At 45.0% G+C, this 25,422-nt stretch overlaps 1 protein-coding gene across 2 annotated transcripts in view; it reads left to right on the top strand.

The window, feature by feature from the left end:
• LOC115147195 (growth factor receptor-bound protein 2) overlaps window positions 1-25,104 on the top strand; it is a 45,230-nt gene extending 20,126 nt beyond the window's left edge. For both annotated transcript variants that reach the window (XM_029689275.1, XM_029689276.1), the window contains exons 2-5: window positions 11,455-11,552; window positions 16,740-16,862; window positions 17,977-18,145; window positions 21,591-25,104. In XM_029689275.1, the coding sequence (XP_029545135.1) occupies window positions 11,455-11,552; window positions 16,740-16,862; window positions 17,977-18,145; window positions 21,591-21,776 (576 nt within the window). In that variant the 3' untranslated portion in view covers window positions 21,777-25,104. The remainder of the gene's footprint in view (window positions 1-11,454; window positions 11,553-16,739; window positions 16,863-17,976; window positions 18,146-21,590) is intronic.
• The last annotated feature ends 318 nt before the right edge of the window (window positions 25,105-25,422 follow it).

Below are 25,422 nucleotides of genomic sequence, written 5' to 3'. Positions count from 1 at the left end.
CTGCATTGTATTAATTGTATACGTTTTTGTTTCTGAAGTATGTCTTTTTGAGAAGATTTGAAAATAGGATGCTGCCTCTTTAAGAGTCCAAAAGACATATCGACATCGCTACAGTAGGCTAGCCAAGACTAATGCTACGTGTCTTTTTGTAGCTTTCTTTTTGCAGACTATCAACAGTAGCCAGCATATTGCTAGAATGTTTACTTTTGTAAATCACTTTCACTAAAAGAAGACAATAGGCTAAGTAGATTTCGACTCATCGTTAGCACATTTTATTGGAAGTGCAAATTCATGCTTCATCCCTTCGTGTAAAGAAATGTGACTGCAACCACAGCACACAAAACACACACACACCCAAGAACCGAGAGACGGGACAGACCACAGACTGTCAAACCGTCAGTGTTCCCGTTCATCGCTCACTTTGTAAAGCATAACCTAGTTCAATAGTTCTCCTCAAAATAGGATGAGATGCAGTTACCTCTGTAGCATCTGCTCGTCTGTCACCTGGGGTGAGTCAGTTAGCATTACCTCGCTAACTTGTTTACGCTAGCTCTAACGTGCCCAGGCCTGGCTGCCTGCTGTGTCTCCTGTGAGGCGAGAGACATAGTTAGCATTAGAGGTACACCAGAGTGACTCATTCCTCCCCTAAGTAACCCCTGAGCTCCTTCACAAGTGGTAGACGTCATACCACTCACTACACCTGTCAGTGGAGCAGGGCAGAGAGCAGGGTAGAGGGGTTAGCTTGAGGGGTTAGCTTGTGGCGTGCATGTGTTTTGTGTGTGTGCTTTCTTCTCATTAAAAACTCCTGTCGATTCTGCTTTCTCTCTCAATTCAAATGAAGGGCTTTATTGGCATGGGAAACATATGTTTACATTGCCAAAGCAAGTGAAATAGATAGTAAACAAAAGGTCCCTCTCGCTCTCTCTGTCTCTGTGCTGACCCTGAAACTCTACTGTTGTTGACAGTTTGCAAACATTGATAGAAAGCCCTCCGGGGGGGGGGGGGGGGGGGGAGGAGAGAGAAAGAGTGTCTGAGAGGGGCCATCTGGGCAGACTAGATTCAGAGGCCTGTCCCCTACCCTGAGCCTCTCTAGTCTGAGTGGGCTTGTTGGGACTGCCTGTCTGAACCTAATGGGTCTGCTCTTTCACACTCTGGCGCTCTTTCTCTTTCTGTCGCGCTCTCTGTCGCTCTTTCTTTCTTTCTAATCCAGACAGCCCCAATCTGGGATCTCGTTAAAAGTGTCCCAGTGCTGTAGCTGGATTAGTGGTTTAGCTGTTGCTCCTCGCCCTTTATCCCCTCCTCCGACACAGGATAAATAGACCTCATGGATTAGACCCAAAACAGTGGGTTGGACCAGGGGCCAACCGGGCACACAGCTCTCCAGGAAAGCAAGGCCCCAGCTGCTACAGGCTAGGCTCTTGGCACAATCCAAAATCCCAGAAAACGAGAGGGTTGCGTAATGAACCTCGATTACCACTGACTTTATCCAAGTGAAGGCTTGGATGTGTGGCAACTGGCAATGCAAGATTCATTCCAACTAGAGGATTGTGTAATGTTGTAGTGTGACTGCTTTGTACACCATGCTATTATACTATGCATCAATGTTTTAGTTTTGCTATTTCCATAAAGCAGTGGGTTGGATGATGTTGTAGACACGCTAGGTACCATGTTACTATGCAAAGTATGCATCAATGCTTAATGTTTCTATTTCCATAAAGCAGTGGGTTGGATAATGTTGTAGACGTTTCATAGTTGTTTGTTTTCAGAGATCTAAACGGATGCAAATCACTGTGCTGTACATGGAAATGCACCGCTGTTCACTGTACCAATTCCTACAGTATGCCTCTATAAATCGCTGCTTAAAGCACTATTTGTACGTTTTTGTGGAGACAAAGCAGATTCTTGTGAGTTTATGTAGAGCCTCTTCGTGGAAAGAATGTACCGAACAAAAATATAAACGCAACATGTAAAGTGTTATAAAAGATTCCAGAAATGTTCCATATGCACAAAAAGCTTATTTCTCTAAAATGTTGTGCAGCATTGTGTTTACGTCCCTGTTAGTGAGCATTTCTCCTTTGCCAAGATAGTCAATCCACCTGACAGGTGTGGTATATCAATAACCTGATTAAACGGCATGATGGGTCGGTCACCTTGGGGACTATAAAAGGCCACTCTAAAATGTGCAGTTTTGTCACACAACACAATGCCAAGTTGTCTCAAGTTTTGAGGGGGGTGCAAGTAGCATGCTGACTGCAGGAATGTCCACCAGAGCTGTTGCCACAGAATTGAATGTTAATTTCTGTACCATAAGGAGCCTCCAACGTTGTTTTAGAGAATTTGGCAGTACGTCCAACTGGCCTCACAACTGCAAACCACGTGTAACCACGCCAGCCCAGGACCTCCACGTCCAGCTTCTTCACCTGGGGGGTCGTTTGAGACCAGCCACCTGAACAGCTGTTGAAACTGTGGGTTTGCACAACCAAAGATTTTCTGCACAAACTGGCAGAAACCGGTTGGAAGCTCATCTGCATGCTCTCTCAGGGAAGGTCATCTGTGTGTACGTCGTCCTCACCAGGGTCTTGACCTGACTGCAGTTCGGCATCGTAACCGACTTCAGTGGGAAAATGCTCACCTTCGACGGCCACTGGCACGCTGGAGAAGTGTGCTCTTCACGGATGAATCCCTGTTTCAGCTGTGCCGGGCAGATGGCGTCGTGTGAGCGAGCGGTTTGCGGATGTGAACTTTGAACAGAGTGCCCCATGGTGGCAGCGGGGTTGTGATATGGGCAGGCAAAAGCTACGGACAACAAACAGAATTGCATTTTATCGATGGCAATTTGAATGCACAGAGATACCGTGATGAGATCATGAGGCCCATTGTCGTGCCATTCATCCACCGCCATCACCTCATGTTTCAGCGTGATAATGCACGGCCCCATGTTGCAAGGATCTGTACACAATTCCTGGAAGCTGAGAATATCCCAGTTCTTCCATGGCCTGCATACTCACCAGACATGTCACCCATTGAGCATGTTAGGGATGCTCTGGATCGACGTGTACGACAGCGGGTTCCAGTTCCTGCCAACATCCAGCAACTTCACAAGCCATTGAAGAGGAGTGGGACACCATTACACAGACCACAATCGACAGCCTGGACAACTCTATGCGGAGGAGATGTGTCGTGCTGCATGAGGCAAGTGGTGGTCACCCGATACTGGCTGGGTTTCGGATCCACACCCCTACCTTTTTTTTTAAGGTGTCTGACCAACCGATTCATATCTGTATTCCCAGTCATGTGAAATCCATAGATTAGGGCCTAATGTATTTATTTAAATGGCCTGATTCCCTTATATGAACTGTAACTCAGTAAAATCTTTGAAATTGTTGCATGTTGCTTTTTATATTTTTGTTCAGTGTAGATATAAATGTATTTATTTTGCACGTTCCCCTCTGCAGTTGATCAATTTTCTTGTCTGCCCTGATTCCCAACATACGCGCGCACACACACACACACTCTGATTCCCCTCACATAGTTCATTACGTTTTCTGTCAGGTATTGCCCGTCTTTCTCCACGCGCCTCCACGGACACCTTGGCTGTTTATCTCTCAGGGAGAAAGATAAGCTTACCTCCTGTGTGTGTGTCTGTCTCTGTCTCTGTCTCTGTCTCTGTCTCTCTCTCTCTCTCTCTCTCTCTCTCTCTCTCTCTCTCTCTCTCTCTCTCTCTCTCTCTCTCTCTCTCTCTGTCTTTCATTATGCAAAAAAAATGTCTCTTCTACCATCTCATGTATATTAATGACGCACCAGGAACCAGTATTCACCCTGAATGCCTTGTTCCCTGGCTGGTTGTGCGTACAGAACATGCTCACACACACTGAAACACATAAATACATATACACACACATTCCCCCCACTCAAACACCACACACAAGTCTCTCTTGTTTTTGCCAGTGCGGGCAATTAGGAGGCAGAAGGCAGTAAGTGTGAAGGTGTAGAGGAATAGAGGAGAGGAACCCCCTGTGGATATGATTTAGGTTTAAGAGCAAGTCTGCTGAGTTGTTTCCCCGATTGAATTCACACCCCTGGTTATAATCCTACAGTTTGATTCCTTCCCAATCCTCTCTGGACTACACTCTGCAGTGGCAAAATACCCCTCTCTTCCATCTTCCTCTCCCTCTCTTCCATCTCCCTCTTCCATCTCCCTCTCTTCCATCTCCCTCTCTTCCATCTCCCTCTCTTCCATCTCCCTCTCTTCCATCTCCCTCTCTTCCACCTCCCTCTCTTCCATCTCCCTCTCTTCCATCTCCCTCTCTTCCATCTCCCTCTCTTCCATCTCCCTCTCTTCCATCTCCCTCTCTTCCATCTCCCTCTTCCATCTCCCTCTCTTCCATCTCCCTCTCTTCCATCTCCCTCTCTTCCATCTCCCTCTCTTCCATCTCCCTCTCTTCCATCTCCCTCTTCCATCTCCTCTCTTCCATCTCCCTCTCTTCCATCTCCCTCTCTCCATCTCCCTCTCTTCCATCTCCCTCTCTTCCATCTCCCTCTCTTCCATCTCCCTCTCTTCCACTCCCTCTCTTCCATCTCCCTCTCTTCCATCTCCTCTCTTCCATCTCCCTCTCTTCCATCTCCCTCTCTTCCATCTCCCTCTCTTCCATCTCCCTCTCTTCCATCTCCCTCTCTTCCATCTCCCTCTCTTCCATCTCCCTCTCTTCCATCTCCCTCTTCCATCTCCCTCTCTTCCATCTCCCTCTCTTCCATCTCCCTCTCTTCCATCTCCCTCTCTTCCATCTCCCTCTCTTCCATCTCCCTCTCTTCCATCTCCCTCTCTTCCATCTCCCTCTCTTCCATCTCCCTCTCTTCCATCTCCCTCTCTTCCATCTCCCTCTCTTCCATCTCCCTCTCTTCCATCTCCCTCTCTTCCATCTCCCTCTCTTCCATCTCCCTCTCTTCCATCTCCCTCTCTTCCATCTCCCTCTCTTCCATCTCCCTCTCTTCCATCTCCCTCTCTTCCATCTCCCTCTCTTCCATCTCCTCTCTTCCATCTCCCTCTCTTCCATCTCCCTCTCTTCCATCTCCCTCTCTTCCATCTCCCTCTCTTCCATCTCCCTCTCTTCCATCTCCCTCTCTTCCATCTCCCTTCCATCTCCCTCTTCCCTCCCTCTTCCATCTCCCTCTCTTCCATCTCCCTCTCTTCCATCTCCCTCTCTTCCATCTCCCTCTCTTCCATCTCCCTCTCTTCCATCTCCCTCTCTTCCATCTCCCTCTCTTCCATCTCCCTCTCTTCCATCTCCCTCTCTTCCATCTCCCATCTCTTCCATCTCCCTCTCTTCCATCTCCCTCTCTCCATCTCCCTCTCTCCATCTCCCTCTCTCCATCTCCCTCTCTTCCATCTCCCTCTCTTCCATCTCCCTCTCTTCCACCTCCCTCTTCCCTCCTCTCTTCCCTCTCCCTCTTCCATCTCCCCTCTCTTCCATCTCCCTCTTCCATCTCCCTCTCTTCCATCTCCTCTCCTCTCCCTATCTGCCGCTCCTCTTTCCAGCTCCCTCTCTTCCATCTCCCTCTCTTCCATCTCCCTCGCTTCCAGCTCCCTCTCTTCCATCTCCCTCTCTTCCCTCTCCCTCTCTCTCCCATCTCCCTCTCTTCCATCTCCCTCTCTTCCATCTCCCTCTCTTCCATCTCCCTCTCTTCCATCTCCCTCTTCCATCTCCCTCTTCCATCTCCCTCTTCCATCTCCCTCTCTTCCATCTCCCTCTTCCATCTCCCTCTCTTCCATCTCCCTCTCTTCCATCTCCCTCTCTTCCATCTCCCTCTCTTCCATCTCCCTCTCTTCCATCTCCCTCTCTTCCACCTCCCTCTCTTCCATCTCCCTCTCTTCCACCTCCCTCTCTTCCATCTCCCTCTCTTCCATCTCCCTCTCTTCCATCTCCCTCTCTTCCATCTCCCTCTCTTCCACCTCCCTCTCTTCCACCTCCCTCTCTTCCCCCTCCCTCTCTTCCACCTCCCTCTCTTCCACCTCCCTCTCCATCTCCTCTTCCATCTCCCTCTCTTCCATCTCCCTCTCTTCCATCTCCCTCTCTTCCATCTCCCTCTCTTCCATCTCCCTCTCTTCCATCTCCCTCTCTTCCACCTCCCTCTCTTCCATCTCCCTCTCTTCCATCTCCCTCTCTTCCACCTCCCTCTCTTCCACCTCCCTCTCCTCCATCCTTTTACTCCTCGTCCATCATGCTCTTGTATGAGACCTTATTTTATTTATTTTATATTTTATTTAAAGTATGAGAGAACATGGTGCAGTAGCATTGGCGTCCTATATTTAGATGTGGATAGGCATGCAAACTGCGTGTGTGTGTGTGTGTCACTGCGTGTTAGTTAGTATGCATACATGCATGCATGTGGTTTTGCCACCCACAGCCATTGACAGGCGTGTTCCACTTCCATGGTGAAGCGTGTTAACCGGGACTTTCCTCCCAGGTTATTTTATCTCATGTCACGTACAGCCCTAACTGGTGTCTTTCCTCCTGAAAAACCACAGTGGTTCTTCACATACACACAAACTGTAACACTTGGTTCCTCGGCGCACGGCAGCTGCAGCAGTAATGGGGCCATCACAAGACTATCACGTCTGCTTTTGGAGATGGCAGGGTGAGGATTTGGGATGATCATGATGGTGTGTGTGTGTGTGTGTGTGTGTGTGTGTGTGTGTGTGTGGCAGCTGTGAAGGAGATTACTCCGGGGCCTGATCTTGTAAATGTAACCGCATCAACACCCTTACAGAGGTTTACAACAAGGCAAAGAGATCGGTCCAGAGGACTGTGCCCTCAGCCACGACCAGTAACACTCTGTGAGGAGATTACCATACTGAGACATATCATTCACTACAGCCACTGTCTGTGGTTCTGCCTGCTGAATGGGAAGCAGGCGCTTATAGCTTCACTCTCCGTTAGCACGGTGGATGACATGTACATATCATAGTGTCATTGTGCTTCTGTGTCGAAAATAGAGAGAAGTGTAGACAGAAGGGGGGGAAACGGGGATGGAGAAAAGGAGAGGTAGTACAGAGAGAGAAAAGGGAGAGATTGCGATGAAGCAGGACACAGAGAGGTATCAAGAAAGGTGGAGAGAGAGAGAGAGAGAGAGAATGCATCAATGAGTGCGACAGGAAGAAAGAGCTAGGAGAGACAGGTGTGTGTGTGTGTGTGTGCATGTCATTGCCCCAGCCAGTCAACCTATTGTGACAGCTAGGCTACCTCTGTTTCTGTCCCTAGGCCTGATACGATCAAACTAGCAGATGCTATTCTAGCACTGAGTGGTGTGGTCTCATTTCATGAAGTCGACAGACAGTTGTATGTTTTTCCAGCTTTAAAACACATTACCGGCCTCTGTTATGGGAAGTCCAAACTGAATTAGACAGCCACTGATGAAACAATGTGCTGTTAATGGGAGCCAGAAAGAAAAAAAAATACATTGACTGGCACTGTCTTCATTGCAATGTCAGATGGGTTTTACTAGTCTGTTTTGTTTCTCTTTCTTTGAAGTGCGCTCGTCTTTGTTTGGCTTTTACAAATCCCTGGCTCAAATTCACTTTGCTGTGGTGCTAAATGCATGGCCGCATTGCCTTTATTTTTTCATAACATGCTCTCAAAGTCTTTATAGGAATTAAAATCAATGGGATAACAAAGTTATAGCCTTCCAAACCACGGATTAGATGTGTTTTTAGAGAAACTCTCTCTTACGTCTTACTCTTCTGGTTGGGTTGGAAGGGTTAATGTGAAGGGTATGCCTAGTTCTTACTAGTCAGCAAGCAAGGTGGAGAACGTCCACAGTACCCTTCTGTTATGACCCCCATATCGCCCCCCCAAACCACACACACTCACTTACAGAACACATCCTCTACTTCTGTGTACATGTCTCTGTCTCCTTGTCCATCTGTCTGTCTGAGCACTAGGTCCTTGTTTCCTACCATTGGTGTAATTAGTTTTATCAGCAGCCGGAGCTCCTGCCTCGCTCAGGGGAGGGAGAGGAGAGTCATTATCTCCCTCATTTCCTTCCCTCCAGCTCTCTCTCACACACACACACACACACACACACACACACACACACACACACCCACACACACACAGAGAGAGAGACTGACAGAAACACACACACAGAGACACAGTGTTGCACATTTCCACACAGACATGGGAGTGCGCAGGCAGGCACACACACATGGATGTACTCACCCACGCAAACACTCCCACACACACACACACACACACACACACACACACTTACACTGGTATAGAGACGTTAGCTCATCCTCTCCTCCTCCCTCAGAGATTCATGTATGAGCAGTATTCAGTCATACTAGAGGCCCTACATGTGTCTGTTAGGACTGGATTGGCTCTGACTCTTCACAAGGTCACAGCACCGCTCCTCTCTTCATCACTAGCAGTAGCTATCACTTTAGAATCCTGCTCAGGCCAACACAGCCCCCAGGGTACAGACGGGCTGTGACGGAGCACTGGGTGAGTCACCAGTACTGAGCAGCTGGATGTGTGTGTCTGGGGGTGGAACTGTGTCTCTCTCTCTCTCTCTCTCTCTCTCTCTCTCTCTCTCTGTCTCTCTGTCTCTCTGTCTCTCTGTCTCTCTGTCTCTCTGTCTCTCTCTGTCTCTCTCTCTGTCTGTCTGTGTTCTCAACCTGTGTGAGTGGTTATTACCGTGTTTTGGAGTCTGAGGTCATGCAGAGTTTAGAGGGACAGCCGGCCAGTGTTCAAAAGAGGCATGGGGCACACGCACTGCGCTGGTCGTGCTATAGGAGGTGCTGTGTGTGATTGGGAGATTTGGGAAGCAGTCAGAGGCCAACAGTAGACACACCAGCCTCCCTCAGAACAAATAAGGGTACCCACTCCCTCATCTGTCACTTTCTGTGTGTGCGTCGTATGCTTGCTTATCTGTCTTAAACCCCTCTTTGCCAATGGGAGATTTGAATTGAATTGAACAGAAATTGGGGCAGATTTCTCTCCACAGGAAAAGGAGGTCAGCTAGTACAACACTGGTTCCATGTTACTAGTTATTTTTGGAACAAATATTTCTGGTAAACAGGGGGGCATTTCCACGGTTACAGAATGATACTGAGACGTATGTCTGTATGTCAAACAAAAGCAGTCAACTCTTTGCACAAGGACGACATTTTCCACGGAAATAACAATTTCCATAACAATTTCCACAGAACATTTTACAAAAACCAATTTACTCGAAGAACAGTGCAGATTAAAAATGTGGTAACAGAATGGCGGCACAAACAGCACAAACCATAATTCTGTTACCAAACTTTACTTTAAACTCAGTAACACTTTTAGAATATTGAGGTCATATGAAAACATTGTCCAACCTAATGTCCAGGGACAGAAAGTCACACTGGAAAAAAGAAAGGCACAGTCCAACTAAATGTGTTTTTGTAACATTTTCAGTAGAAATTGTTAGAAGTCGTCCATGTGCGTAGAGTTGTATGGTTTGTTTAACTTTGCAATCATTGTTTTTTGTTTGACATGCATTGTCCACTTTAAAATCTGAGTCTCGGCATCATCCTGTTAGTGTAGAATTGCCCAGTAGTAGAGCTGATGAAGATCGTGGTACAATAGAAAGCATTTTAGGAATCACTTGTGCGGTTGGCTCCATTTTAATATTGGCCCATATGTGACATCACAACTGCCTATACATTTACAACCCCCTATTATTTACATTAGTAAGCCTAAAATATAACCCATGTCTTTTTTTCCCTGCTTGGTGCACATTATTTCCTGTCCTCTGTGTTTACAGTGGAAGTCCATTTGACTTGTGGCCTGGTAAGAGTGGCGCCATCGCCCCATGGCAGAGACCGAGAGAGAAAGCTAAGATTAATAGGTGTTTACTGAGACCAGCGAAGGCTAAGAGACTGAGCCTGGCCATTTCTCTCCACTAAGATGACTGGTCATCCACCGTAGAGTGTGGAGACACCGTGGGAGACGATGCAGGCCCCACTCCCCAGTCACATCAGTGTTCTGTCTGATGGTCTTGCTTGTGGGAGACGATGCAGTCCCATGCTGAAGCTGAGTTGGTTTGGCATCAGACAGGGACAGGGTAATAAAGAGTGGAGGTGTAAGGCCATGCGTTTGAACTAGTCTGTCTAGGTAGACGTTGCCTTTATAGACGCACAAAAGCAATTTTTCACTCCAAAAACAAACTCATCCAGAAAGAGCAATTCAACCAAGACTCATACTACTCCCACTCATACCTAAAATCCAATTTGTGTTCTATCAACCGGGAATCCTCTTCCATCCAACCCTAAAAACCCATCTAACTCGTTGTCTCTCGGGGAGCTCTCTTGGCCGGTTACGGAGTGTTAGTGTCAGCCGTTGATGCTGATGGATCCGGGGCCAGAGTGGTTGTGACAGATGGTGTCTCTGTGGGGACAGGAGGGGGTCTGGGTCTGGTATAGTGGTGGCAGTCTGGTCAGGTCCCAGTGTGGAGCCTCCAGATGATCACGGTCAGGTTGACTGACCTGGACTAGGACTCATGGGGCCTGGGATGGGCCAGTCTGTCTGGAATGTCCTTTCACCTGGCTAGGCTTTGTGAATGGACGTATGGGAGGTTAGGGGGGAAATATGTACGGTACATGGCAGTTATGGGATGCATGGTGTATTCTAAGCAGTATTGTCTACATTGCAATGTTCTGCTTTTCGTCTCTGAGTCTGGGAGCATATGGGGGAAATACTCTGTACAAAACATTAGGAACACCTTCCTAATATTGAGTTGCAAAACCTTTTTGCCCCCAGAACAGCCTCAATTCGTTGGAGCATGGACTCTAAAAGGTGTCGAAAGCGTTCTACAGTGATGCTGGCCCATGTTGACTCCAATGCTTCCCACAGTTGTGTCAAGTTGGCTGGATGTCCTTTGGGTGGTGGACCATTTTTGATACACACAGGAAACCTTTGAGCGTGAAAAAACCCAGCAGCGTTGAAGTTCTTGACACACTCAACCCGGTGCGCCTGGTACCTACTACCATACCCTGTTGAAAGGCACTTTTGTCTAACACAATTCATGTCTCAAGGCTTAAAAATCCTTCTTTAACCTGTCTTTTCCCCTTCATTTATACTGATTTGAAGTGGATTTAACAAGTGACATCAATAAGGGATCATAGCTTTCAGCTGGATCCACCTGGTCAGTCGATCATGGAAAGAGCAGTACCTAATGTTTTGTTCACTCAGTGTATGTACATAGCAATACATGAATATAGAGGATCTGCATGATATTTCCTTAAAGAATATTTGTGGTTAGCTCATCCAATGGTTTCCACACCATTATGTTGGCTTTCATGTACCCACTCTGTCATTTTTTTTTTTATAATGTAGTCTGGCGGTCTTATGTTTGTCACAACCATGCTTATAACCATTTGTGACTCTTTGACCCAACTCTCTTCCCTCTGTTTTGTGTCTTCAGGTTTTGAATGAGGAATGCGACCAGAACTGGTACAAGGCAGAGCTGAATGGGAAGGAAGGCTTCATCCCCAAGAACTACATAGAAATGAAGGGACACCCGTAAGTATGAGCCAGCCTTAGATACCAGTTGCCCTATATGAGCCTGCCACAAGTCCACATGAAACTGGAGAGCCAAAATGACGGCGTTCACCTCCCTCAAATTACCTCATGTTTAACCTGGAGCTCAAAATTGGGGTATCAAACGTGAGGTTCTAATGTTGGAAGGTTCCACTACTAGTTTGTGAAAAGTCTTTTTTCCAAAGGGCATTTATTTGTGCTAAATATAAGAAGAAAAGTAACTTCATAGACAGTTTTACTTCTCTAGTTCCCATTTTTAGAACCATTCGGAAGACACTTGAAACCAAGTCTAGCAAAGTCCTGTAGCTAGGATGAAGATAAGGGGGAGAAAGGTCTCATCATGCTGCTGCTGTGGTCTGGAAGCTAGCCTGGAAGTGACCTGGCTTTCTAGAGCTAATTTGTGGGTTATAGGCCTCTGAGATCCATGTGGTCGCAGGGTTGTCGGTTTGGCATCCCAGAATCCCTCATCATGTGGCGTCGTCAGTCCTGATTCCAGAGTCTGTTTCTGCTGCGTCAGACCTATTAGGTTTTCCCCCACAATCGCCCTCTGGCCCAATATAGCCCATGTGGATCTTTCTACATATTTAACATACAGTGCATTGGGAAAGTATTCAGACCCCTTGACTTTTTCCACATTTTGTAACGTTACAGCCTTATTCTAAAATGGATGAAATTGTTTTTTCCCCCCTTATTAATGCGTACATACATACATGCATACATGCATGCATACATACATGCATACATACATACATACATACATACATACATACATACATACATACATACATACATACATACATACATACATACATACATACATGCATGCATGCAGTCGTGGCCAAAGGTTTTGAGAATGACACAAATATCAATTTTCACAAAGTCTGCTGCCTCAGTTTGTATGATGGCAATTTGCATATACTCCGGAATGTTATGAAGAGTGATCAGATGAATTGCAACTAATTGCAAAGTCCCTCTATGCCATGCAAATGAACTGAATCCCCCAAAAATATTTCCACTGCATTTCAGCCCTGCCACAAAAGGACCAGCTGACATCATGTCAGTGATTCTCTCGTTAACACAGGTGTGAGTGTTGATGAGGACAAGGTTGGAGATCACTCTGTCATGCTTATTGAGTTTGAATAACAGACTGGAAGCTTCAAAAGGAGGGTGGTGCTTGGAATCATTGTTCTTCCTCTGTCAACCATGGTTACCTGCAAGGAAACACGTGCCGTCATCATTGCTTTGCACAAAAAGGGCTTCACAGGCAAGGATATTGCTGCCAGTAAGATTGCACCTAAATCAAGACTTTTGGAGGATGGCCCGGTGTCAAGAAGGGCAGCAAAGAAGCCACTTCTCTCCAGGAAAAATCTCAGGGACAGACTGATATTCTGCAAAAGGTACAGGGATTGGACTGCTGAGGACTGGGGTAAAGTCATTTTCTCTGATGAATCCCCTTTCCGATTGTTTTGGGCATCCGGAAAAAAGTTTGTCAGGAGAAGACAAGGTGAGCGCTACCATCAGTCCTGTGTCATGCCAACAGTAAAGCATCCTGAGACCATTCATGTGTGGGGTTGCTTCTCAGCCAAGGGAGTGGGCTCACTCACAATTTTGCCTAAGAACACAGCCATGAATAAAGAATGATACCAACACATCCTCCGAGAGCAACTTCTCCCAACCATCCAGGAACAGTTTGGTGACGAACAATGCCTTTTCCAGCATGATGGAGCACCTTGCCATAAGACAAAAGTGATAACTAAGTGGCTCGGGGAACAAAACATCAATATTTTGGGTCCATAGCCAGGAAACTCCCCAGACCTTAATCCCATTGAGAACTTGTGGTCAATCCTCAAGAGGCGGGTGGACTAGCAAAAACCCACAAAGTTTGACAAACTCCAAGCATTGATTATGCAAGTATGGGCTGCAATCAGTCAGGATGTGGCCCAGAAGTTAATTGACAGCATGCCAGGGCAAATTGCAGAGGTCTTGAAAAAGAAGGGTCAACACTGCAAATATTGACTCTTTGTATCAACTTCATGTAATTGTTAATAAAAGCCTTTGACACTTATGAAATGCAAGTAATTATACTTCAGTATTCCATAGTAACATCTGACAAAAATATCTGAAAACACTGAGGCAGCAGACTTTGTGAAAATTAATATTTGTGTCGATCTCAAAACTTTTGGCCACGACTGTACATGCATGTATACAGTTGAAGTCGGAAGTTTACATACACTTAGGTTGGAGTCATTAAAACTCATTTTTCAACCACTCCACAAATTTCTTGTTAACAAACTATAGTTTTGGCAAGTCGGTTAGGACATCTACTTTGTGCATGACACAAGTAATTTTTCCAACCTTACAGTGAAATGCTTATTTACAAGCCCCTAACCGACAGTGCAGTTTCAAAAAATATGGATAAGAATAAGAGATAAAAGTAACAAGTTATTAAAGAGCAGCAGTAAAAAATAGTAGTATGTACATGTAGGTAGAGTTAATTAAAGTAACTATGCATCAGCATTTGTGGGTTCGATTACAGGCTCAAAATGGCCAGAAACAAATAACTTTCTTCTGAAACTCGTCAGTCTATTCTTGTTCTGAGAAATGAAGGCTATTCCATGCGAGAAATTACCAAGAAACTGAAGATCACGTACAACGCTGTGTACTATTCCCTTCACAGAACAGCGCAAACTGACTCTAACCAGAATAGAAAGAGGAGTGGGAGGCCCCGGTGCACACCTGAGCAAAAGGACAAGTACATTAGTGTCTAGTTTGAGAAACCGATGCCTCAACTGGCAGCTTCATTAAATAGTACCCGCAAAACACCAGTCTCAACGTCAACAGTGAAGAGGCGACTCCGGGATGCTGGCCTTCTAGGCAACATGCTATATTTAGTAAAGAATATGACTTCAGCCGAGCAACAGGGCTTTTGTGTAACTGTCAGATAGGAGAGGGATTGTACTGTAACTGTCCTACAGAAGCCCTTTCTACATAAACTTCAGGGTTACTAAATGGATCTTATTCTGAGGTAGCCACTAAATAGAGATGGATTGTGCTTTATATTCTACAGACGCACACAGTAGCAAAGAGGGGCTTTGTCCTGTGTAGTCGTCAGCTGTGTGAGAACGCCTTCTCCACCACCGCCACCTGCTCTCAGGGCTGAGAGGGCTCTCACACCGCAACCAATCAGAGACAGAGGGCCCTGTTATAGCAGTCAGGAAGAGACTGTCCATTAGCTTTAAGGATCCTATGACTGATTGGTCAGCTGGGCCTAAATACAGGAGGGAGGGAATCACCTGCTCTATGGAGGAGCAGCTGGTGGAGGAGGGTCCAGGATAGCAGGCAGGCAGATGGTGGGGCTGGATATGAAAAAAACAGTACTCACTTCACTATGGGGCTGGCCTTGGCCTGGTTTACATCCACCATGGTTTCTGTTACCATGCTGGAAAGGATCATGTGAGGAGAAGAAAGCCAAGTCACCACAGTATGGTTTGGTTCGGCTCGATAGTGTGTAAAGGGCTCTGGTAGCCGTGGATGTCAGTGCTACCTCATCAAAGAGCAGCACTCCCCCACCACAAAGCAGGAAGGACCGGGATAATAGGAGGATATCCACATTATCTCTCTACACACAGTGTTACTGTTACCTCAGAGTGTTACCTCTGGGATATCAGAGCACTGGATGAGGGGGTTGGAGTTCTGTCATCCCTAAGCCTGTTTGTGTGTGAACACCAGACACAAAGAATAGCATTGCTAAATGCTAAAAGCTTGTTGGTTGAAACCTATGGCCCAGAGATGCTAGTGCTACCTGACAGGTCAATGTGTGTGTACACATGTAATAGGCTTGTTCTACTCATATCTGTCGTCTTTACCCAGCAGGCAAAACTAGCCGGTGGGTATGTGACTATCGGCTTGTGACACTGTTTGAGGACTCTGCCCTGATGATGATACTGTATGTGAAACCTGGCTGGATTATCATTCCCTTATGAGGAACAGCTGGAGTTGATCAGGTCCTCTGGCTTTGTCATGTTGTCTGAGCTCACAAACGAACAAGCTAACAGGCTTAGCGTTAGCGCTCACCTGCACTGACATGCTCTACTGCAGAGGCCGTGGCTATTGGCTAAGCCAATGGTATGCTATCGCTAAGATAAGCTACAGTATATGGTAAGGCTAAGCTATATGGCTAAATTCAGCTATATGGATCAAGCTCAGGGTTTTCTTTCACTGGAGATAGAGGAGGCAAACGTGTGTTGCAACACCTTTGTTGGCACATTGTGACATAACACCTTTATCTGGACAGTAAAATTCCACACCTGACAAGTCACAGAAGGAATGGGAGGTCCCACACACCACCACACACTGTACACCCATGCACAAACACACACACAGTGACACACACACACTCTGTATGGAGTATCCGTGGGGGTTGGTGACTGACCGCTGGTATTGGGCACCAGTCAAAGCCAGAGGAGTAGGTAGAAGGTGCGGCTGGCATGGTAGCAGGTGCGGTTGGCATGGCAGCACACAGAGTTGTCATTGTCTCGGCCCAAAGCTCCACCAGCTTTTTTATCAGACCAGGAACCTCCCTGTAATTACAACCTACTAGGACAAATGCAAAAAGACAAATTAAATGGCCCACCGGTGCTCACTTACTGCATTGACTTCATTCTATTTGGCATGCAAAATAGATGCGATATTCTGATTTTGACATCATTGTTTAGTAGTGTTATGGGTCGCTATGCACTTCACTCACTCCTCCCCCAGACACAACAACCACTACAGCTGTCAATAATAGGGGTCAGGTTTGAGGTCAAGCTCTGCTTAAGGCCATGTTCCCATGACATTGAGTCATGCCTATGACCCTACGCTTTGAGGTTACTCAAAGGGTCATCGCTAACTAGCTAATGTCACAACCACACCACAATCAAATTCTGCTGAGTGCTGCTTTTCTTACAAATGAAGATGAAGAAACACCCAGTGTGGTAGGGCTGGTTGAAACAACGTCATTATAACCATGTAATAACGTCATTTCAACCAGTTTTGACCGCAGGGTATTTTTTCTTTCTTCTTAATTTACAGTAAAACAGCACTTATCACTGTTACTTGTGACTTTTTTTATATCATTTTTCATGAGTTATTAAAGTGTTTTGTTCCGATTTGTTGTTGTTGTCCCAGGTGGTTCTATGGTAAGATCCCCCGGGCGAAGGCAGAGGAGATGCTGAACAAACAGAGGCACGATGGGGCCTTCCTCATCCGAGAGTCGGAGAGCGCACCGGGAGACTTCTCCCTCTCTGTCAAGTATGTCACACGCTCACACACAGTTTTATTTAACCTTTATTTCATTTCAGTTCAATCATTGTACAACTGATCGACCGATTATCTGTTTTCCCTTTTTTTATTACTTTCAAAAATACACTTTTCTCCAATATCAGTCCTCTGTTTACAAATAAATGTCCCAACTCTGTGCTAAGTGCTTGCTTTCCCATGCACAGCTCCCATCTTGGTTTGCGAGGGTGGCGTCTAGCCAGCTTGACCTGGGATGTACTGAGTGTTCTAGCAGTGACTGGCCACCCTGTTCACACTCTAGTCTTCATGTAAAGTCGCTGTGCAGATATACAGATCCATATCAACTTAATTGGCTGTGTCATCTCTGACTCACCTGGGGCTAACCAACAGTTATCTGCTACTAAAGCACGTTGGTCTCTGTCAGATGGCTCCGGTGTGGGCGCTGCTGCCTCTTATCAAAGCTTTGCAAGCTGGCACTTTCCCTAGTCCCAGGCTGTGTCTGCAGTAAGTAAGTGAGGTGAGTGAGTGAGTGTGTGTGTGAGAGAGAAATGGAACCTTATTCCCTTTGTCCAGGCCAAAAGTAGTACACTGTATAGAGAATAGGGTGGCATTGTGGACACATCCTCCAGTTCAGCACTTAACAATAGCTGACAGAATAGAATATTATTCTTGTCGCTACTGCTACAATTGCACTGTCCTAGTGTCACAGCTGTGTACCAAACAACTGTCCCTGTCTAATCCATTTGTAATGCAATCTAATGAAGTATATCTTCCGTGTCAAACTCCCAAACTCATGGTATCACGCTGTGAGAAGGAAACTGGGCCAACTGGGCTTAAATCATTCATGAAAGCGCTGACACAGATGGTTATGAAACTAGTGCCCACGTGATGTAGACTTAACAGTGTTTTGACTGCTGTCCTCAGATGGGTACCACAGTAAATGTCATCACTCACTTTCTGTTTATTCTATACTTATCTCTCCCTTCTTCTTCTTCTCCTCCTCTTCCTCCTCCGCCACAGGTTTGGTAATCACAGATCTGAAACAGTTGGACTGATGGAAGTAGTAGGACGGTCACCTTGTTTAAACTTAACCAGTCACTTCTAGATCTATGCTACCTCTCCCCAGGTTTGGTAATGACGTGCAGCACTTCAAGGTCCTGCGTGACGGGGCTGGGAAGTACTTCCTGTGGGTGGTCAAGTTCAACTCTCTCAACTCCCTGGTGGACTACCACCGTTCCACCTCTGTGTCCCGAAACCAGCCCATCTTCCTCAGGGACATCGAGCAGGTCCCACAGGTGAGGAGGGAGGGACACAAACGCACACAGGGACATACACACAGGGATACGCGCGCGCACAGGGGCACACACAGGGGGACACACACGCGCACACAGGGGGACACACACGCGCACACAGGGGGACACACGCGCACACAGGGACCCACAGGGGCGCACACAGGGACCCACAGGGACCCACAGGGGCGCACACAGGGACCCACAGGGACACGCGCGCACCCAGGGGCGCACACAGGGGCGTACACCGGGACACACACATACTTTAGAAAAGCCCACTTTTCTCCAATATCACTCCTCCTTTTACCTTGTCAGTAATCACTCATTTTCTGTTTATTCTATGCTCGTCTCCCTCTTCTTCTCCCTCTTCATCTTTTTCGTCTTCTACTTCTTCTGCTCTTCCTCGTCCTTCTCCCCGCCCCCCAGACACACAAGCACAAATACATGTAAACACACAGATACAGTGCCTTCAGAAAGTATTCTCACCCCTTGACTTATTCCACATTTTGTTGTTACAGCCGGAATTAAAAGTGTATTACATACATTTTTTCCCTCACCCATCTACACACACTTCATGACAAAGCGAAAACCTGTTTTTAGAAATGTTTGCAAATGTATTCAAAATTAAATGCAGAAATATCTAATTTACATAAGTATTCACACCCCTGAGTCAATACTTTGTAGAAGCAACTTTGGCAGCGATTACAGCTGTGAGTCTTTCTGGGTAAGTCAACATTTGGATTGTGCAACATTTGCCTATTATTCTTTTCAATATTCAAGCTCTGTTAAATTGGTGGTTGATCATTGCTAGACAACCATTTTCAGGTCTTGTCATAGATTTTCCAAGTAGATTTAAGTCAACTGTAACTCGGACATTCACTATCCTCTTGGTAAGCAACTACAGTGTAGATTTGGCCTCGTTTCAGTTTTTTTTTGCTGAAAGGTGAGTTCATCTCAGTGTCTGGTTGAAAGCAGACTGAACCAGGTTTTCTTATAGGATTTTTCCTGTTCTTAGCTCCATTGCATTTATTTTTTTTATCCTGATAAACTCCCCAGTCCTTAACGATTACAAGCATACCCATAACATGACGCAGCCACCGCTATGCTTGAAAATATGGAGACTGGTACTCAGTTATGTATTGTATTGTATTTTCCCAAAACACTTTATATTCAGGACAAAAAGTGAATTGCTTTGCCACATTTTTTGTTGTTGAGTATTTAGTACCTTGTTCCAAACAGGATACATGTTTTGGAGATGAAGAAAAAAAATCTGTACAAGTTTCCTTCTTTTCACTCTGTTAATTAGGTTAGAATTGTGGAGTAACTACAATGTTGTTGATCCATCCTCAGTTTTCTCTATCACAGCCATTAACCTCTGGGATATGTGGGACGCTCACCAACAGCCAGTGAAATTGCAGGGCGCCAAATTCAAACAACAGAAATCTCATAATTAAAATTCCTCAAACATACAAGTATTATACACCATTTTAAAGATAAACTTCTCGTTAACCCAGACACAGTGTCTGATTTCAAAAAGGCTTTACGGCAAAAGCACACCATGCGATTATGTTAGGTCAGCGCCTAGCCACAGAAAACCGTACAGCCATTTTCCAACCAAGGAGAGGTGTCACAAAAGTCAGAAATAGCATTAAAATTAATCACTTACCTTTGATGATCTTCATCTGATGGCACTCCCAGGTCTCCATGTTGGACAATAAATGTTCATTTTGTTCGATAAAGTTCATCTTTATGTCCAAATACCTCCTTTTTGTTTGCGCATTTAGTCCAGTAATCTAAATGCACAAGGTGCGCTCACAAAGTCCAGACGAAAAGTCAAAAAAGTTCCATTATAGTTCGTAGAAACATGTCAAACGATGTATATAATCAATCTTTAGGATGTTTTTATCATAAATCTTCAATAATATTCCAACCGGACAATTCCTTTGTCTTTAGAAAGGGAACGGAGCACGCGCTCACAGCCGCGCGCGATAAACAACTCAAGGCTTTCAGCCAGACCCCAGGTTCCAACAGCTCTTATTCACTCCCCTTTCACAGTAGAAGCCTGAAACAACGTTCTAAAGACTGTTTACATCTAGCGGAAGCCTTAGGAAGTGCAATCTGACCCCATAGACACAGTATATTGGATAGGCAATCACTTAAAAAAAAATACAAACCTCAGATTTCCCATTTCCTGGTTGGATTTTTTTTTTGTGGAAACTAGTGTTTTCTATCCAAATCTACTAATTATATGCATATTCTAGCTTCTGGGCCTGAGTAGCAAGCAGTTTACTCTGGGCACCTTATTCATCTAAGCTACTCAATACTGCCCCCCGTTCCTAAAGAAGTTAAACTCTGTAACCGTTTTAGTCACCATTGGCCTCATGGTGAAATTCCTAAGCAGTTTCCTTCCTCTCCGGCAACTGAGTTAGGAAGGATGCCTGTATCTTTGTAGTGACTGGATGGTGTATCAATACACCCAAAGTGTAATTAATAACTTCACTGTGTTCGAAGGGATATTCAATGTCTGCTTTTATTTTATTTTTTACCCATCTACCAATAGATACCCTTTGCGAGGCATTGGAAAACCTCCCTGGTCTTTGTGGTTGAATCTGTGTTTAAAATGTACTACTCGACTGAGGGACCTTACAGATAATTGGTACAGAGGTACAGAGATGAGGTAGTCATACAAAAAACACTTTTACTGTACCCAGAGTGAGTACAGTGACTTGTTAAGCAAATGTTTACTCCTAGGTTTGCCATAACATAGGGATTGAATACTTATTGACTCAAGACATTTTAGCTTTTAATTGTTTTTAATGAATTTGTAAAATGTCCAAAAACATAGTTCCACTTTAACATTATGGGGTATTGTGTGTAGGCCAAGGACAACATTTTTTTATTTAATCAATTTTAAATGCAGGCTGTAATATAACAAAATGAATAAAAAGTCAAAGGGATGTGAATACTTTCTGAAGGTAATGTATGTATACACAGCGCTGCACATCATACGGAATACCACAGAAATCCTCATCTCCGACAATCATTTAATGAGATTGCATCACATATTCTCATCTAAGCAATCATGCAAAAACACAGCCGTTTACCAGTGAACTGCAGTTCACTAAGCAATTTTGTAGAAAAATAGCTAAATCCACTATGGTCGCCTTCATGTTGGTTATGGGACAAATATACAAGTACAATACAATTGGAAGTTGGAAAAAAGGGTAATGTTCATTAGGCACCAAACAGAAGAAAACTGATTTTAACAGAGGGTCTACTACACAGACCAATAAGAAACAATAATTTCCTATTCCACTGCAAAGCGTTTTAAAACATTATATTATCCGTTGCGTGCCCTAATGAACACGATCCAGGACTATGTCTTGGCTAACCTGCCCGACTACGCTCGTCACATATTCTAACCCATGTGTTTCTCCTCTCGTCTCTCCAGCATTCAACGTACGTGCAGGCGCTGTTTGACTTCGACCCTCAGGAGGACGGCGAGCTGGGCTTCCGACGCGGCGACTTCATCCAGGTCCTGGACAACTCCGACCCCAACTGGTGGAAAGGGGCTTGCCACGGCCAGACAGGCATGTTCCCGCGCAACTACGTCACGCCAGTCAACCAAAACATGTGATCATGTCACGCCCGTCAACCAAAACATTTGATTGGCTAAGTGAATAATGACATGGCCCCCCTTGTCCCCCATTGGCCCATTTACACCCCCTCAGGACTTTGAGGGACGCTTCAGAAACAGACCTAAATGAGGAATGGAAGAATGGGAAGAGGAACAAAAATCCTGCGAAGACACCGAGCGAGAGGCAGATTTCATTACTCAGACTCTACAGTTGACTCTGTGGATTTTTTTGATGCAATGAGGGAGACACACGGAACAGAGAAGCATTGCAAAGGAACCTAAGTTGAAGTAAAAAAACAAAAACAAGGGATCCGGCTATAGCTCGACTCCGGCAACGGCCTCCCTTCTTATACGTTCTTTGTTTTCTTTCTTTTACGCATAACATCACCATCCTATGTTTCAGTCTATTAGACAAAGACAATAAAGAAGATATCAGAGACCAAAGACTCTAGTCTAGTGTGTTATTGATCTCAACCCAGCTTTGGGCTCTCAGAGAAGGAACATGGACTGGAGAGAAATTCTATTGTTATCGATGTGTATGTATATCTCTAAATATTTGTAGTTTGAGCCTGTTTTAGTGTGTTTTTTTTTCATTTATTTACTTGATTTCTTCCCTATTTGTAGACCTACATATTGTTGTTTTCTAGGATCATATTCATTTAGTACCAAATGGAAGAAAATAGACAGGGAGGAACTACCTGAACTGAATAAGAAACACTCATTTTTGTTTTCCGTAGCAAAACGTTTTGTTGCGTTTTGAAACTGTGCACTAATGAATATAACCCAGATCATGCACAGAGTCTCTGAGATAAGACGCTAAATGGTTTTCATGTTATTGATAGTTATTCAATACTCTCAAGACAGAAATAATATTTTAAGAATATTTAAGGTGGAAATCTAATTTGGAAAATGTCAGGATTTCTACTTTGTTCTGGTGTGAAAGCGGAAGCGCGGCTATCAGCTAGAACAAATTGTCATTTTTTACCCATTTAGGCATTTAGGGGCTTTCTGCATTCTTAAATGTAGCCATCTTTCTCAGTAAAATCAGAGACAATGGTATAGAGTTTTATGTCCACCCGCAATCAATAGACTTAACTGATGATGGGGCTGATTCAATATGACCTAAATGTAGCTAAATTGGGTTGTAAGGGTTCTTTATGGAGATTGTTAGTGGTTGACTGGGTTGAAACGGCAGTATCCTTATAATCATTAGTTCTATGAAAGAAGGTATTGAATCGTGTACAGATGAGAGCGCTACACTCACTGATTTCACCCTGCGTTTGTGGAAGTTGGGTAGTGCCTTTTCTATGTCTGGTGTTTTTTGTCTCTCCAGGTTGACCAATGAGCGCTTTTTAAACAGCAGATCACAGAGATACAGTGACCAATACAATGTCTCCATTCTCCACACATGCCGGCCATTGGTTAGGGGCTACCTTATGGAAACTCCAGTCTGAATCTCTAAACCCATCTCAGCTTTGCAGTCTCTTCTGTCTCACTTTCAAGTATGATAATCCGATGAAAGAGAAACATAATGTTTTGTGCCAGAGGGTGGTGTTATGTAGTGTTTCCCTTGAGAAATGACTAAATGGTTTGATGTAAATGTGCAGTGTGGATCTATGTTTTCAACAGAATGACATGCGTATGACAAAGTCTTGTTTTGTCTGATTTTGGGACGTATCAAAAGGGCTTTTGGAATTCTACGCGATTAGATGCGAACACATTATCTGTCAGTTTGGTTGCGTCTAAAGGGGGACATTTTTGACAGCGGGCGAAAAGAAGTCACAGAAAAGGTAGTTTAGCGTTTCCTGAAAGAGGGGACATGAATTGTCATAAAGACCAACGTAAGTGCTTGATCTGGGCAACATGTTCAGTATATATCCTTCAGTCCGTGTCTGCTTGTGACGGAGGCAGAATGGAATCCTCCATCTTGATAAAGAGATTAAAGGAACAATGATGCTGACAAACTGACTCCAGATCAGAACGACAAACGCAACGGGTGGGTCATTGACCTCTATTGAACTCTGTGTCCACAACTTTCCACTTTGGACCTTTTGAGAATCTTGAAGAGGACCTCAAATGCAAGGAATTCCATATGATCTCTCCTCCACTCTGCTTGTTATTCCCTATCTACACTCTTTGATTTGGAAAAACTACTCGAATATGCTTTATGATTTCTTGAAGTAAAATGGCTGAAATACACGAAGAGGCAGGTCTGAAGGGAATATGCAGGGAGTGGACCATGCAAGTTTTTCAATGTCATTTCTAGCCTGCAATGAACTGCAATGAGCCATTCCAATGAACTGATAGTCCGATTGACTTGCAGGTGTTTGAAAATGCAAGGGCACGAGAAACCTTGCTCACGTGGTTTCGCTATGAACTGTAGCCTGGCTGTGTGTCGCCTTGCTGTTTTTGCAAAGCCCCCCCCCATTCAAAGTTCAGTATGTCACACTATGTAAAAAAAGCACTAAAGTGTGACGCGTGTGTGTATTTTCTGTACTGTGTGTCTGTATTCTCAGCCAATCATATGATATGTGTGACCCTGAGGTTTTCTGACCATCTGATCTGGAGTATTTCCAAGTCATGTCACGTGTTCAGGAAAAATTCCTGGCCCTAGACCTTATGTGATTGCAGGGGTCAATGTTTCAGCAGGTATAGAGTTGAGACTGGTATCCTATTGGTTGACTCTTGGCCTGGTTGAACCAGATTGAACGCTGCGTTCAACATTCAGTCTGTTCTACCAGGCTAGTTGACGCTACCAGACGGTGTATTTCGTTGCTCTCAAGGGGCCTGATAAATAGGACCCAGTCCAAAACTTTGTCTATTTACGCTGTCTCTAGGTTCCTGGACAGCCTTGCACACTCCCGTGGTCAATATTTACTCTCTCCTCGGTCAGTCAGTCATTCATTACAGTGCGAAGGTCGCCAGCAAGTGTACCATTCATTAAGCCTAGTTAAATATGACATAACACTGCACTCAGCACTCTCACTATTTGTTTCACTTCGGTGACAATAGTCTCCAGTCTGCTACCAGTATCATTCTATGGTTTATTTCCTCGTCCACTCAATTGCAGCCGTCTGACTCGTTATTCCGGAGTGGTATCATACAGTGGTTGACACCTAAGACGATGTGATTGTTTACCTTATGCTGGAAAGTCTTTGTATGTATATCTGACATGGTTGCTTTATGTCATTTCATGATGTGCGTGTATTAAAAACGTTTCAGTTTTCAAACGGGAGGATGATGTCCCCTGATGTCTGTCACAGCATTTGATTTCCTTTGAACGTAGATGGACGACGACGGAATAATAAAACGATCACTATGAAGAAGCTACTGTTGTGGCGTTGGTCACTTCTTATTGTCGCGGGTACTGTATGTTTCACATTAGAACAATCCACATTTTTTTAGGAGGAAGTTCTACACAGAAATTAGGACCCCAGACACAGATTAAGCCTAGCCATTACGTTCCAAACTCTTTCAATGTAGATTCTCCATTGAGAATGCTTTTTAGTCCAGGACGAGGCTTCATCTGGGAAACTGGCCCTGTATCTCTATGGTTACTCCACTAACTATCTCACCACTTTAGCACAACAGAGCGAGTTCCTACAGAGAGCATGGAGGAGCAATGTAGCAGATTGGGTGTGGGCCC

Source organism: Salmo trutta, chromosome 14, assembly GCF_901001165.1.
Source record: "Salmo trutta chromosome 14, fSalTru1.1, whole genome shotgun sequence".
Lineage (NCBI taxonomy): Eukaryota > Metazoa > Chordata > Actinopteri > Salmoniformes > Salmonidae > Salmo > Salmo trutta.
This window is presented reverse-complemented; position numbering and strand designations above follow the sequence as displayed.